General features: G+C 37.1%; 1 protein-coding gene across 1 annotated transcript in view; it reads right to left on the minus strand.

The window, feature by feature from the left end:
• IL31RA (interleukin 31 receptor A) overlaps nt 1-15729 on the minus strand; it is a 91603-nt gene that overhangs the window by 26349 nt on the left and 49525 nt on the right. The window contains exons 3-6 of the mRNA XM_032334951.1: nt 15551-15668; nt 12022-12203; nt 9535-9686; nt 4216-4381 (exon numbers count right to left, since the gene is read on the minus strand). Coding sequence (XP_032190842.1) covers nt 4216-4381; nt 9535-9686; nt 12022-12203; nt 15551-15668 — 618 coding nt within the window. The remainder of the gene's footprint in view (nt 1-4215; nt 4382-9534; nt 9687-12021; nt 12204-15550; nt 15669-15729) is intronic.

Below are 15729 nucleotides of genomic sequence, written 5' to 3' on the forward strand. Positions count from 1 at the left end.
CCTCCGGGCAGAAAGCTCTAGCACAAGGGCCCAAGATCACGAGACTTCACAGGTGACCCATGGAATTGGAAGGACTATCACTCCATCTCTCACTTGCATCTCTCACTTCCATTCCAGTTATGTTCAGTCAGACTCAGGGATAATAGCACTGACAGTAAGAAGCAAACAAATCTAAAGGTGAAGTGTGTATTATAATCCAGCTCCAAATATTCATCTGAAGGACAGAGATAAAATAAACTAATTATTAGATAATCAATCATTGCAAGGACTTGGCTAGAAATACAAGCGAAATTCTCCTTGGATTTATCCCATAGGCAGTCATCTAGTTATAATAGATGGTGATGGTAAATGAATTTAATCAAGTGTTTTCTTTTTTCACTGAGGCCCCTATTTCCTGCACATAAAGGCCAAAGAGAAACCATCTTCCCATTATCAGCTTCCGCTTCCCACAGATGCAGCTTTTAGTAAAACCATCGCCCGAGTTGCATGTAAATCTTCTACAATGAACAGAAATTTCCATTAACCATGAGCTAGTAATGGCTTTGCAGTATAATCAAAGTTAGAAAAGTAATAATTCAGTGTGTTTGTAAGAGCAAAATTAAATTTTTCCAAATCCATCAAAATATCTACATATTCAAAGGCATCAATTCTTTGAACACGTTAGCAACAATTTGATGCTATGTTGCTTCCATTACAGTCTGGGAATATCCACAACTACCATCAGTCTGACACCTCAGACATGCCCTGGTGCTTTGCTGAAGACTATTTAATAAGAACAGTTAACTTTTAGCCAAGTGTCACTATACTAAGCATTTTACCTGATTTGCCTCATTTAATTGCCACACCCTTATAATTAAGCAAGGTAGTAATATCATCACCATTTCTGAAACACAGAGATGTATGTTTCAGTGTTACAAGATTTTAGGTAATAAAGCCAGGATCAGAATATCAGAATGTAATTACATCTGTGTCCTTATATGCTTAAATGTGGATAAATCATCCTAATAATCAATCTATTAAAATCCAAATGAAAATAAATAATGTTTCATATTTTACTTAGAAGAGAAAATTTCAAGCAATTAGAAATGGTTTGAGGTGGGGTATATTAAATAACTGGCGTTCCATTGTGAAATAGGGAAACAAATTGTTTATGAATTAGAAAATGGGATTTTGAAATTTTGAAAATGAATTAGAAAATAGGATTTGCTGGGGGCCAAGGGGGTGCTTCTTCATCAGTTTTCTCTGGGATCCTGAAAAAAATGAAGAGAAACAAAAGCAAAAGTTCTACAGCGGTGCCTTTGATAAATAAGTGGTTGATTTCATCAGCCCCAGGCACAGACGACACCAGCATCTAGGGCGCTGCTAATGAATTCTAGCCCAACTAGCCAAAATAACAAATCAGATGAAACAGTAAATCTTGTTTCTGGCAGCAAAACAAATGGATGAAACAGAAACTGACATGAGGAAGTGGCTGGGCTGTCATGAGCTAACAGAAGATCCAGAGTCACAATGGCACCAGGAGGCTACTGGAGAGAAGACCACCAGCTATAGGGTGGCAGGAGGGCAGTGCAAAACAGGGTTATACCTGAAGTAGAACCTAATCTCCTAGACCATCTGCTAGAAGGTGTAGCTAAGGCAGAGGACGCATCACTCAACAATACTACATGTATTGCCTTCTGATCCTTTAAAAGGGAGGGCTCAGTTAAGACAGACAACAACTCTCTACTCCTACAGATTATAACCAATGGGCCATTTTATTTATTTATTTATTTTTTGCTGTGTAATTTATGTGCTGTTTAGTATTTGTAAATGATTATATTTGTGTTCATTAGACACTTTGAGGTGATGTCTATAGAATGTAAATGTGTTCCCAAATATTGTATGTAATTTTAATAAAAAGATACATGAGATCCACAAACTGAGTAGTTTTCTTTTATCATGTCTGCATTTCTATTTATGTAAAATTTATATAGCCCTTACCATTTGTAAGGTACTGTTCTGAGTACTTAGACATAAAGATTTGGAATTTTCTGTGATTTTTTTTTTCTTGGGCTTCTAGAGCCTGGCATAGAAAACTAGATGTCTGAGTGGCATAGATGAATGGAATCTATGGGTGAGAAGAGCCTTTAGAAATTATCTAGGCTGGGGTGCCTGGGTGGCTCAGTTTGTTAATCCTCTACCTTTGGCTCAGGTCATGATCTCAAGATTGTAGGATGGAGCCCCACATTAGGCTCTCTGCTCAGCAGGAAGTCTGCTTCCCCTTTTGCTCTCTCTCTGTGCTTACATTCTTTCTACATCCCTCTCAAATAAATGAATTTCAAAAAAAAAAAAAAAAAAAGAAAGAAAGAAAGAAAGAAAGAAAGAAAGAAAAGGAAGTCATCTAGTCCAATTTCCCATGTGCTGTATGAACCCATGTTGTATAACCACATCCACCAATGGGTAGTGTAGACTGAACTAACATGAACATCTCCAGTGGGAGCTACAAAATTCAGAAGATACTGGATTATTTCCAGACATCTGATCATATGTGCAAATGTGCTGAACACCTATTAGTACCAACTTTGAGGAATAAATTATTGTCAAATGGACTAGGGAGCACAGAAATTGATTGCAAATGTTACCTGAAACTTGTACGGTACTTGGCTGTAAAATAGAATAAGATTTAAGGAATATGACTGAAATTATGGCCAGGTGTGTGGTTGGGGGAAATTCAGGGAGAGTAAAGCTTCAGAAGGTTAGAAGGATGAACATTTTACATTTCTTCTCCTTATTACAAAAGATGTGTGGACATACCAAGTGTTCAACTACTCATTCATTCATTCATTCATCGTGTTAGGCTGAAAAATGTATCCCAAAGATCTAAATCCTAATCCCTGCCATTGGTAATGTTGCCTTGTATGGCCAAAGGGACTTTGCAGATGTGATTAAGTTAGGATCATAAACTGGAGATTATCCTGGATTATCCGGGTGGGCCCTAAATGTTTTCACAAAGGCCTTTATAAGAGTGAGGCAAAGAGATTTTGACACAGAAGAGGAGAAAAAAGTGACATGATGATGGACGCAGAGATAAGAGTGATATGTTTAGTAGATGGGGGAAGGGGCCAAACCCCAAGGAACACAGGCAACCACTAGAAGCTAGAAACAGTAAAAAAAACATATTCTACCCTCAGAGTCTCTATAAGGTAACAACCCTGCCAACACTTTGACTTTAGTCCAGTGAAACTGTTTTGGACTTCTGACTTCCAGAACTGTAAGAGAAAAAAATTGTGTTGTTTTCAGTCATTAAATTTGTGATAATTTGTTACAGTGGCTGTGGGAAACTGATACATTCATCAAACATTTATTACTGCTGAGGGGGAGGTGCTGGGCAAGACTTGATTTACAAAGAACAGTAACCCATGCTGAGTGACCTGAGCAATTGGCTAATACTTCTGAAACTCAGCTCCTTCACCACCAAGTGTGGTGATTCCACATCATTATAGGGCTCCTAAAAGGTTTAATAAAAATAAGAAAGCCAAAAAAAAATAATAGGAAGCCTGGCATTTATTGAGTGTTTATTGTAAGCTAAATACATTATATGTCATTGAATTTTTAAAATAACACTAAAAAGTAGGTACTACGTTTAACTTAGTTTTATAAATTGTATTCTATTGTGGAAAGGGGGAGTAAATAATGAGAAAAGTAAGGCTTAGAGATAGGTATCTAGCCCAAAGCACTCCATAGCCAAGCTGGGATTTTAGCCAACCCCACAGAGTTAAAGTATTAGTCTGAACACCAAACCTCACTCACAGCAAGCATTCACTCATTGTATGGTTCCTTTATCTTTCCCTCACTGTCATTAAGAACCTAACTTTTTTTTCCTCATTAATTATACCTTTATTTATCTTTAAGTGCTAGCTCCAAGGTTTACAATATACAGCTTTAATTTATCATAGGATATCTTTAAATAATATTATAGCACTTCACATATAGTATAAGAAGTTTCTAAGAGTATTAAAGATGTGCTCTTTTGCCTTTGGGGCAAAGGCCATCTGAGGAAGGCTGACTTACCATGTGGGCTCAACTGGGCACAGTGAGTGCCCTGTGAAGAGTGAATGTACAGACTGCCAGAGTCCATGATTCCCAAGTACAGAGTTTGATGAAACCCAATAAGGCTAGGCCCAGGTCACCCGAAACCAGACCAGGCAGAAAAGAAATTGCAAGGGACCAGCTTGCCTTCTTCCTCAGTTGTTCCCACTTTCTCTTGGCTCCAAGCACTCCAGAACATGGACTCCGCTGGGGCACATCGCAGAGCTACAACATACTCCGTAAAAGCCTGCAGCCCTGTGAGGTTGTAGGTCTCATCTCTATCGATATCTTCTTTGGTGAAGTTGACTTCCATCTAAAAGACAGAGATAACCCTGAGCTAGATGGGAGACCTCTTTTATCTTTCCATTTTTCTTCTCCATTCCCCAATCATTTCAGAACTAGAAGCACTGTACCTCAAGTTTTAAAAAATATAATTTTCATAAATAAACTTCCACGCATGCCTGGGGATCATTTGTGCCTGAGCAGATGTGAGTCACCCCACAAACCACCACCTTCCCCATTTCCTCTCTCTGTGCTTAGAAGTCAGAGATCCCTGCCCCTGGACTGGACGTGAATGAGTAGTCTTGTTGTTCTGGAAAATACAAGGTGGAGTCCTAGGACCCAGGCAACCCAGTCTCAGTTTAAAAACAGAAGATGACTCCAACACCTACATATAAGGCCTTACATAACAATAGGCAACAGAGACCTTCCTTAGTGGCACCATGTTCAAACTCAGGTCATGGACAAGGCCTCAAAAGTTAAGTGACCATGGATTACCTCAGGGTTTGTTATGAGCAGAACTGGGATCAGAACACAGATTTCATCCCTCCTAGCCCCTTTCCTTTTACCTAAATCTTCCACAGCAAATTGTTGGTCTTTGGGTGACCAGCAGGGCTGCCAAGGATCTCAGCAGCCTGGATGCATGCATTCATTTTGACATTCTTTTGTGGTATGGAGAGAGAGGTAAATAAATCACTTCTCCTTTCTAGACCTCAGTATCTTCACTAGTAAAACGAACACATTGCTTTATATAGTCTCTAAAGTCCCTTCTGAATCCAATTTTCCAAGCGAAACTAAAAATTCAGAGACTTGTTTTTGAGCATGATCACTGTTGCTGCAATAAGAACTTTCAGCTGTTGGATTACATTAACTCATATTGAATGAATGAATTAATTAATTAATATGTATATAACAGCTGTGAAATAAGTATAGAATGATAGGTGTTAGGCCTAAAGGACACTGGGCAAAATGACAAAGTGTATATGTGGCAAAAAGCTAAGCATCCCAGCTGCAAATGGACACTTGTGAGCTCCCAGCCTAGTAAGATGGTTCTGGGAAAAGGATGTAGGAGCCAAAGGTGACGATCGTTTCATGCTGAATCCAAAGTTCCGTGAGCTCCCTCCTCCAGTCACCCCTGGAAATGTTGCAATGGCAGAACAGGGTCACTGGGACAACCCATCCTCTCCAGGAGAGTAGCCTCTGCAGCTTAAGCCTAGTTATAGGGCCCAGGAGAAACCAGATTAAGATCTTTGGGAGAAAGGCAACCACATGGTGACTTCCATACATGAATCAAAATGAAAACCATACTCATCTACAAAGTAAGTACAAGGAAGTCTAATAAAGTTCTGTTTTCCTTTTATGCTCTTTTAAATAATAATATTCTTTTAAAATGATCTTTTGAAGTTTTCTTCCTGCTTTACTAGCCTCCTTAAGCACATGCTTGGCTTGTGTGTTGGGGGTCCTCGCATTCACTCTCAGAAAGCTCTGTCTAATGTAACTATGTAAGAATGTTCTTTTCAGCCCTACTGCTAAAGCAAAAAAAAAAAAAAGAAAGAAAGAAAGAAATTCTTCTCAGTTTTTCAGTGTGCCTGCCTGGAAGGCTTTTTTTAGTTTGGCTTTTTTGTCTGGGCAAGTGCATTTGGCCCTTACAGGGTCCAGAACAAACTGATCCTCCTTATATGGGCTTAACTAAAACTTTCCCAGCTCAACACAGACAACGGGCTCCTAATAAAACACTAATTAACTTCATCAGGTTTGTTTCTAACAATCTGTACTTTGTGCCAAATCCTAGCTTGCCCAAAGTGTTTATGTTTTAAAAGATGAGTCAAAAGTATTGGTACAAAGCCTAAGCCTAAATCAAACTCTCAAAACAGTCTTGAGATCTTCGGCAGAGTGTTTATATGGCTGGGACTTACACGGGCAGAAGCTCCTTAGAACAGGCAACAGGAAGATGGTCTGGAGGTTGCTAAAATATGGTCAAATGAGTGACAACCTAGGGTCAGATAACCTGGGCTCAGGTTTGCAACCTACAAAACTTGTAGTCTTGGACAGGTGATTTAAGCTCTCTACATCACAATTTCCTAATGTGTAAAAGGAAAAATAGTGATGCCTCATTGACAAGATAAATGTAAGTATTAAATAGTCTGGAGTATAAGAAAGTGCTTTGCAACCCATATAGCATCATACAAATGTAAATCTTGCTATATGGCCATATGGGGTTTTTATCACAGTCTAATGCACAGAGAGATAACTTTAAATGACTGTGCTGAGGGTTAAGTGCAGTGACAGAGGAGGAGCACCTATCTCAGGTTCTCAGGAGGAAATACGTCAGAACTGAGTTATGAAGCATGAACAGATTCAGCAAAGTTTGGGAGAGGGTGAGAGGTGCAAAAATGAGACAGAATAGTGAAACAACATGACATAAGGGAAGCTAGAAATTTAGAACTACTAGAGAATCAAGGACAGGATAATGATGAGGTTGGAGGGATTGATAAGCAGCAGGTCTTGGAGGGTTAAACATTTGGACCTTTTTCCATGGAAAAGTTGGGTTGGTGTAATTGCATTTAGAACTGATTTTGTCTGAAAACTGAAAGGAGAAAGATACTAAATACACATTCCACTTTCCCTCTCATTTCCTTCACAAGAGCAGGAGAGAGGACCTCTCATCTCAGGGACTGGAAGGGATAAAGCAAAGAAGAGTGCAGATGTGGGTGGGTTTGCCAAAGAAGGGGCCTAGAGGATGCTGTATGCTCCGGTAGTTTACACCTGCTGATATCACTTAGTGTTGTCCATGGCTCAGTAATTTTCTAGAGGAACAGAGATCTTGGTTTATTTTTCCTGTTGAATTCTATCTCAGCAGCCATAGGACTCTGGGCTCAAAGAGAATAAACCCAAGGGCACACCACCCTAGCAAGTCCTCATGTTTACTTAGACTATAACATGTAATGTAAGGAAGATGAGTTTATGGTAATGTAAGGAAGATGAGTTTATGCTCTGCCAGGAATTGCCTTGTCTAGATTTCCCTTCTATGTTTCCCAAAACTACAAATTAATAAGTCTTATGTTACATGTAGTCAAGTACTAGTAGAATGATTCCAGAGCTGGCATAGAAAGGAAGCTGAGAAAAGGAGTGGACATCATTGTTTCTCTTGTGTTAAATACAAGACAAGTGAAACTTAACCAACTTTCTTTTCTGAAAGGGTTCTAGGTTAAAATACAATGCAATAGATAAAGTATCTTTGAATTTCAGCAAAGGAGAATCAAGCAATAGTGTCATGGACAAGTTGGAAAAAGATGGGCTGAATGATTATGGTGGTAATTAAGTATATTCACAGAAACCTGGATAAATGGCCACACTCAAAGAAAAAGCAGTTGCTATCTCTGAGTAGTCTCTATCCCTGTGGCAAAACATAGTAGTCCTATGTTTTGCCACAGGGCTCTGACATAGTCACAGATTGACAGATCTGTTTTTCTTAACTATCAAATAAAGATATAGAAATAAGAGTGATCCAAGCCAAAGATATTACAAAGTTAGAGAGTAAAAAGTTAAATGTATGTTTTGGGTGATAGAATAAAGACTCTAAATTGACTGAAATGATGGGTATAACCAACATGAAGAAATACAACAAGAATAAATAAAACACCTACACTTACCTTAATAAACAAGTTATAAGATAGTAGACATGTGTTTTCCTAGAAAATCTTGTGTGGGGGGGGAAAGTCCTGAAGATTAAACTGATTTAACTGGCTAGGAGATAATTAAGAGTCAATAATATTTAGTGGTTACAAAAAAAAACTTGATATAATTTCAGGTTTCATTGATGGAGATACGGGAATACCCTCTAAACTTTGAGGTTAGAAACGATTTAAGATATAAGACTTTATGGATAAAAGAAAAGATTGAGAAAATTTGATAATATTAAAATTAAGAAGTTCTGCTTCAAAATAACCATTAGAAGAGTTAAAAGGCAAACCATTAGCCAGAAGTGTTTGCAACACACATAACAAACAAAAAACCCATAAATAAAATATATAAGAAGATTGGGAGGGAGACAAACTGTAAGTGACTCTTAATCTCACAAAACAAACTGAGGGTTGCTGGGAGGAAGGGGGTTGGGAGAAGGGGGGTGGGGTTATGGACATTGGGAAGGGTATGTGCTATGGTGAGTGCTGTGAAGTGTGTAAACCTGGTGATTCACAGACCTGTACCCTGGGAGATAAAAATATATGTTTATAAAATAAAAAATTTTTAAAAAAAGAAAAAAAATATAAGAAACTCCTACAAGTCAATTTAAAACTCAGACCACCCACTAGAAGAAAAAAAACGTACAAAAACTTAAATCAACATTTCACAAAGAAGGACTCCAAATAGCCAATAAACACCTGAGAAGGTAAATGAGCTCATTAAAAGTCAGGTAAATGCAAATTAAAGCCATGATTCTTCTGTGTTTATATAATGGAGTACTACACAACAATGAAAATATATAAAATCCAGGATTATATAACATGGATGAATCTTAAAAGTACAATATTGAAAGAAGCCAAATATTTACAAAACACAAAATATATGGATTCCCATTATGTAATGTCTCAAACTATGTTGTTTGGGGATGCAGGTTTAAATGGCCAATCCATAAGAAAAAGTGAAGAAGTATTTACCATGAAAAATCAAAATAAAAGCTCTAGGGACATATGGCGATTATCTTCAGGAAAGGATGGCCGGGGACCTTGGCATGCTTTTTGAGACCTCACTGGTTTTTAACATAAGGGCTTACTTAATAATAATTTATTAAATGTAATAGTTCGGTTTTGTTCACTTTTCTAAATATGTCATATATCACAATTTTATAAAAGTTTGAAAAAATAAAACAGGAAATGGCCAAGCTATAGAATCTCTGGCCACCAACACATCTAGACATAAATCAGAGCAGAATGCAAAAGTAAATTTCTCACTTTTTAATAAGTGGTGCTTATTAAAGTGTGCTCAGAATGCAAGATGCCTACAGTGAAACACTTATACATTCTAAAAGGCCGAAAAGGGAAACTGGGATGAAAAGTATCCACTATTGTCTGTCTTCTATTTTTAAGGTAGAAAATGGGGGGAGAAATGATTCCGGGTCAAAAAAAGGCTATCAATAATATTCTTCTCTGGGTCCTCTAATAGAAACATCATAATGGCATAACTTACCCAGCGGACACTATTTACTGTTCTGAATCGAAGAGTATATTTTAAAGTAGATGAAAGAGGAGCCAACACAGGCCTTATCCATTTTATTTGAAGCATTCGTTTGATGCCGAAAACTGATTGCACACTGAAAATCTCAGGTGGTTCAATTTTCACTGAAAATAAAAATCATCATAAATTTTCTCATATATGCAAAAAGATCAGAAAATGCTAGTAACATCCATCTAAAACTGAAAAAAAGAAAACTAGAAAGGAAATGATAATGCATATTTCGTAACTGGCTATATGCAGATGGCGTTGGGAAGGCAGGGCAAAAGGAATGGTGCCACGCCTGTTTATCCCACCCCTCTCCCACCACCAAAAAAAGAATGGCCAGTGAGGAGAAGATACATTTCTATGACTTTTCTGCAAATGCACCTTTTACTAATTGGTTCAGATCTTATGCCAAGAAGAAAGGAGGTCAAAAGAAGAGATCACACAACTAGAAAATGGGCTGTTTCCCTTATCTCCACTCCCTTCAACCTCTCTTTGCTCAACCCCCAAAAGTGTCCAGTAGAAAGCATCTCTCACTTTCCTTGAATGTTACAAACATTATCACTCAAAATCTTTCTCTTTCAAAATACGTAATATTTTTCTGGTTTTAAAAGTAGCATGGCAAAAAATTACCAAAATTTTTTTTAATATGGAAAAATAAAAGAAAAAGTTTAAATTAGGGGTGCCTGGGTGACTTAGTCGTTAAACATCTGCCTTCAGCTCAGGTCATGATCCCAGGTTCCTGTGAACAAGCCCTGCAATGGACTCCCTGCTTAGCAGGAAGCCTGCTTCTCCCTCTCCCATACCCTCTGCTTGTGTTCCCTCTATTGCTGTGTTTCTTTCTATCAAATAAATAAATAAACCCTTAAAAAAAAAAAAAAGAAAGAATAATTTAAATCCTCCATAATGCCATAAACCAGAGCCACTGTAACGTTCTGGTGCATTTCCAGGCTTTTTTTTATATAAGTATTTGTGTATTTTTTAACCAAAATTAATATTATGTTAAATAAAACCGTTGTCTTCTTAAATAAGACTATTCAATCAGCATATATCCTCTTGCATTAGAAATTCTAAAAACAATGATTTTAACAAGATTGGAGGATATAAAATTAATATACGGAAATCTGTTGCACTTCTATACATTAGTAATGAAGTAGGAGAAAGACAAATTAAGAAAACAATCCCTCTTGCAATTGCATCAAAAAGAATAAAATGCCTAGGAATACATATAAACAAAGAAATGAAAGACCTGTATTCTGAAAACTATAAGACACTGATAAAAGAAATTGAAGACAAGACTAACAACTAAAAAGATATATCATGCTCATGGATTGGACGATTTATAATGTTCTAAATGCCCATACTACCCAAAACAAAATACAGATTCAATGCAATCCTTATCAAAATAACAACAACACTTTTCACAGAACTAGAAAAAAATACTAAAATATGTATGGAACCATAAAAGACCCCAAATAACCAAATCAATCTTGAAAAAACAAGAATAAAGCTAAAGGTATCATAATCCAAGACTTCACGCTATAGTAATCAAAACAATATAGCACAGGCATAAAAACAGATACATAGATCAGTGGAACAGAATAGAGAATCCAGAAAGAAACACAAACTTATATCATCGATTAATATATAACAAAAAAGGCAAGAATATACAATGGGGAAAAGACAGTATCTTCAATAAATGGCTGGGAAAAGTAGATAGCTACATGCAAAAGAATGAAACTGGACCATTTTCTCACACCGTGTATAAAAATAAAATCAAGATGGGTTAAAGACTTAAATGTGAGACCTGAAACCATAAAACTCCTAAAGAAAACAAAGCAATCTCTTGGACATTGGCCTTAGCAACATTTTTCTAGATACGTCTCTTCAGGCAAGGGAAATAAAAGCAAAAACAAACAAACTATTGGACTTCATCAAAATAAAAAGCTTTTGCACAGTGAAGAAAATCATCAACAAAATGAAAAGGCAATTTACTGAATGGGTAAAGACATTTATTTGCAAATGATATATCCAATTACGGACTAATATGCAAAATATATAAAGAACTCATACAACTCAAAACCAAAAAAACACATACAATTTGAATTTAAAAATGGGCAGAAGACCTGAATAGACATTTTCCAAAGATAAAAAGAAGACCAAAAGATACATGCAAAGATGCACAACATCACTCATAATTGGAGAAATGCAAATCAAAACCACAAAGAGATATCACCTCATACCAGTGAGAATGACTAGTATCAAAAAGACAGGAAATATCAAGCATTAGTGAGGATGTGGAGAGAAAGGAACCCTCATACATATCCATAACCCTTGGTATACCTACTATCTCCTTGAGCTTTGAGTTTACTTTTATGTTTACATCTCTTCTGAGAAAAAGAGGGGAGGGGTTATCTTTTAATAATAGAGCATATAGGAATAAAAAATGATACTTACTTATGGTATCTAAGTTCCAATGTGTTATATCAGAATTAATTATACCATCTGCATTTTGAGCTTCCACTTGAATGGTGTAATTATCTGGGTTTGTTATTGTTGGAGGAAAAAAGGAGCAAGAAGCATGATTTCCCCTTGTAGAATTATCAGTTGGGCAAATATCACTTTTGTATCCATAAGAGCTTTGAAGGAAAAACCAATTCAACATGAGTTTAGTACAGTAGTTTGGAAACAAAGCCATACTTAATATATTAAGCATGTGTTTATTAGTTTCACTCTGGGTTTCTCTTGAGGACTATATCATCTCAAATATGATGCTTCTTTCTCCAAATTCCTTCCTCATCTCTTCCAAGGAGAGATCAAAGTTACCCGTTTCTTGCCTGAGATGTTATGAGCCATAGAGACTTCTATGGAACTCCAGCAAAAGTCCAGCAAAACTATACTTGTAATACATTTCCTATTGGTAAGGAATACTGACTAGGATCCTGAAAACACCCAATTCTAGCCTTGAGAAATTATCCTTAAAAGAAAAATAAAATCAAAGAGGATTTGTTAAATAAACTATGATAGATACATAAATAGAATTAAAATAGTTTTTAATAAATCAAGTTACTGATATGGAAAGATGCCCATACAAGTTACTGATATGGAAAGATGCCCATACTCCTATTGGTGGTGAAAGGAAAAAAAAAAAGGATGTATATTATGTACATAATAATCACATTTATATAAACTTATATATTTATATAACCATTCTCAGAGATGTCTGAAAAGTATTCATCAAAATGTTAAAATTTTACCTCTGGTGGTGGAATTTCAAGTGATTTTTTTTTACACTCTTTATATTTTTCAGATAGAATTTTTATCACTGCCATACATTATTTTCAGAAAACTCATTAAATTTTTTTTCCTGGGCATAAAGATAACTTAAATCCTACCAAGCTATAACTTAATGAAGATAAGTACAAAGATTGGTAGGAATCCAATGGGTGGGTACAGCCCTAGTCCCCATGGCTGGGGGATGATGATATAAGAGATGAATTGGCAGGGAACATCCTACTTTGCAAGATGCCAATGTTCAGTGGGGCTGGGCGCAATGGAGCAAAGCTTAAATGTACAGAAGCATGGAATTTTGAAAGTAGAAAAGACTTTAAAGGCTTTCTGCTATTGTTGAGCAGTGCAAAAACAGTCTCCAGAGTACTGTTGGGTCATGGTTCCAAGCACAAACTCTGGAAGCCAACCAGGTTTGAATTCTGTGCCTTGGGTAAGTTTCCTAACCTCTCTGTGCCTGAGTTTTCTCATCTCTAAAATGAAAGTAGTATTGTACCTATGACATAGCACTGTTATGAGGATGAAATGGGCTCATATGCATAAAGTTCTTTTAAAATATCAGCCACTGGGTCTAACAATGAAATGTTACTATCGTTGTTATGAGTACTATCACTGTAGCTGAATATATTTGCCTTTATTAATGCTGTAATCTCTAAGAAATAACCTTTCTTCCCTTTCTGCACCTCAAGGGCTCTTTCATACCTCAGTTCAAAAGTCACTCCCTCCCTGAAGGCATCCCAAGTCTCCTTATTCTTTCTCAAGGAAAAATCCATTCCTATCATTTCTGAACATCAGTACATTTTGTTCATACCACCGACCCACCACCATCTATTCTCAGGGTTGACCATCCACAAGAAATGCTCCCTTTCTACCTGGAAGAGATATTCTTAGTGATAAACTTACAAAACTACAAACCGGTCTGGGAGTCCTGGAGAGCCCAGCAGGCCTGGGGCCAACTACAGGGGTTGTATACAGACCTGAGAACACCCTGGTGTGAGGCACCATCTGACTTCAGCTCAGGTCAAGATCTCAGGCTCCTGGGACAGAGCCCCATGTTGAGCTCCCCGCTCAACAGGGAGTGTGCTTGCTCCTTTCCTTCCCACCCCTGCCTCTACCTTGCCCTTCCCCTGCCCATGTTCTCCCTGTCTCTTTCTTAAATGAATAAATAAAATCTGAAGAAGAAAGAAAAAAAAAGTGCACTCAGGTATTTCCTACTTCTACAGGACCAACGAGTGAGAATAATGATAATCATAGGGAGTGATGGAAGGAGGGGGGATGACTCCTTAAAAGAGAAAAATAGGAGTACACTTATTGAGGTTTTCAGATTTACATTCTACTGGTACTTTCTATTCAACACTGGGCCTCGAACAAGTAAGTCTGAGAGAAGGTAAGACACTTGGACCATGGATTAGTGGGCCTTTATCACTCTGATCTTCAGAACCAGGGCTTAGCAAACTAGGCTTGCTGACCAAATACAGCCCATCTCTTCTTCTCGTAAAGCACAGAGACTAAGAACACGTTTTACATTTTTAAGTGGTTGGGGAAAATACTTTGTGGTGCGTGAAAATTATATGAAATTCAAATTTCAGTGTTCACAGATAAAGTTTTATTGAACAGTCTGGTCCCTTGGTTTACATACTGTGTCTGTGGCAGCTTTCCTGCAACAATAGTAGTTTTCAGTAGTTTCAAAGAAATCCAGTCTCCTCTAGGCCTAAAATATTTACTTGTCTGTCCCTTCATAGGAAAAGTTTCCTGCCCTCTGTTTTAAATCATCTCCAAGATAGAACACAGATACATGAGTACTGCAAAGAATAGTGTTTGCTTTTTTCCTTTTCTTCTACTGCAAAGCATGAAGTAGACTTCCCTGATAACACTAGTTACCAATTTTCAAGGAGTGGGGAAAAAAAGAACATATATGAGATCTTTTATTTAAAAACAAAACAAAACAAAACAAAAAGTTGGAATTACAGGCTCTCTTTCTGAAATGGAAAAAGTTTAAAGATCATCTTTCAATATTTCCTAACATGGGTTTCCTTATTCTTAGGGAACATGAAGAAAATAAAGTGTTTCATGAGCTATTTTCAAAATTTCAAAAAATTCCCTGCCTATAGTCACTAAAACATCTAGTTTTTGGCTAAGATTATAATAAAAATTTTCAAATTTTTATTCTAATAGGGTTAGAATAAAAAGGGATGCTTGAGATAGTGAAAATTTTGGGAAACACTGTCCTGGTGTAGTATTGTTTGACAGGGGTCACACAACAAATTAGTGGCAGACTGAGAGAAATGTGTCTCCCAGTTATGGGTTTATAACCCCACTTACTATAACTGAGTTCATGAAGAATGAACAGTTTTATGGCACATTCTGGAAAGAGGACAAATATAGCTGAATACAGTAAATAAACAGATTTTTTTCACTGTGCTTATAACTGGTGACCACTCTCAGCCAAGTCAGTGCCTCTCGGAGGAGGTAATCACGAAGCTACATCTTCCCCCTCCCACCGCCATACTGTGACCATACTGTCACATGGCTATAGCAGCCAAGATGTCATTCTAGACACTGGACACAAATAGGGGTCAACCAGAAGCTGTAATGAAGAAAACCTTTCATTTCATAAGTGACTCGAATCATGAGTGACCCAGGAGCCTCTGCCTCCTTCCCTTACTCCCACTGATAGCACACAAGCTCCCATACTTACTAAGTTCTCTTTACTTTGTACCATGTATAACTGACTTCTTTCTCTGGACTCCAGGTGCAAGTAAAATTTTCCTCATAGTAAAAGACACACGAAATGTTTTCAGGCTTAGCAGGCAGAACTAGATAAACAAACAAACAAATACATACATACATAAATATATAAGTACACACACACACACA

Source organism: Mustela erminea, chromosome 3 (assembly GCF_009829155.1).
Source record: "Mustela erminea isolate mMusErm1 chromosome 3, mMusErm1.Pri, whole genome shotgun sequence".
In the NCBI taxonomy this organism is placed as follows: Eukaryota; Metazoa; Chordata; class Mammalia; order Carnivora; family Mustelidae; genus Mustela; species Mustela erminea.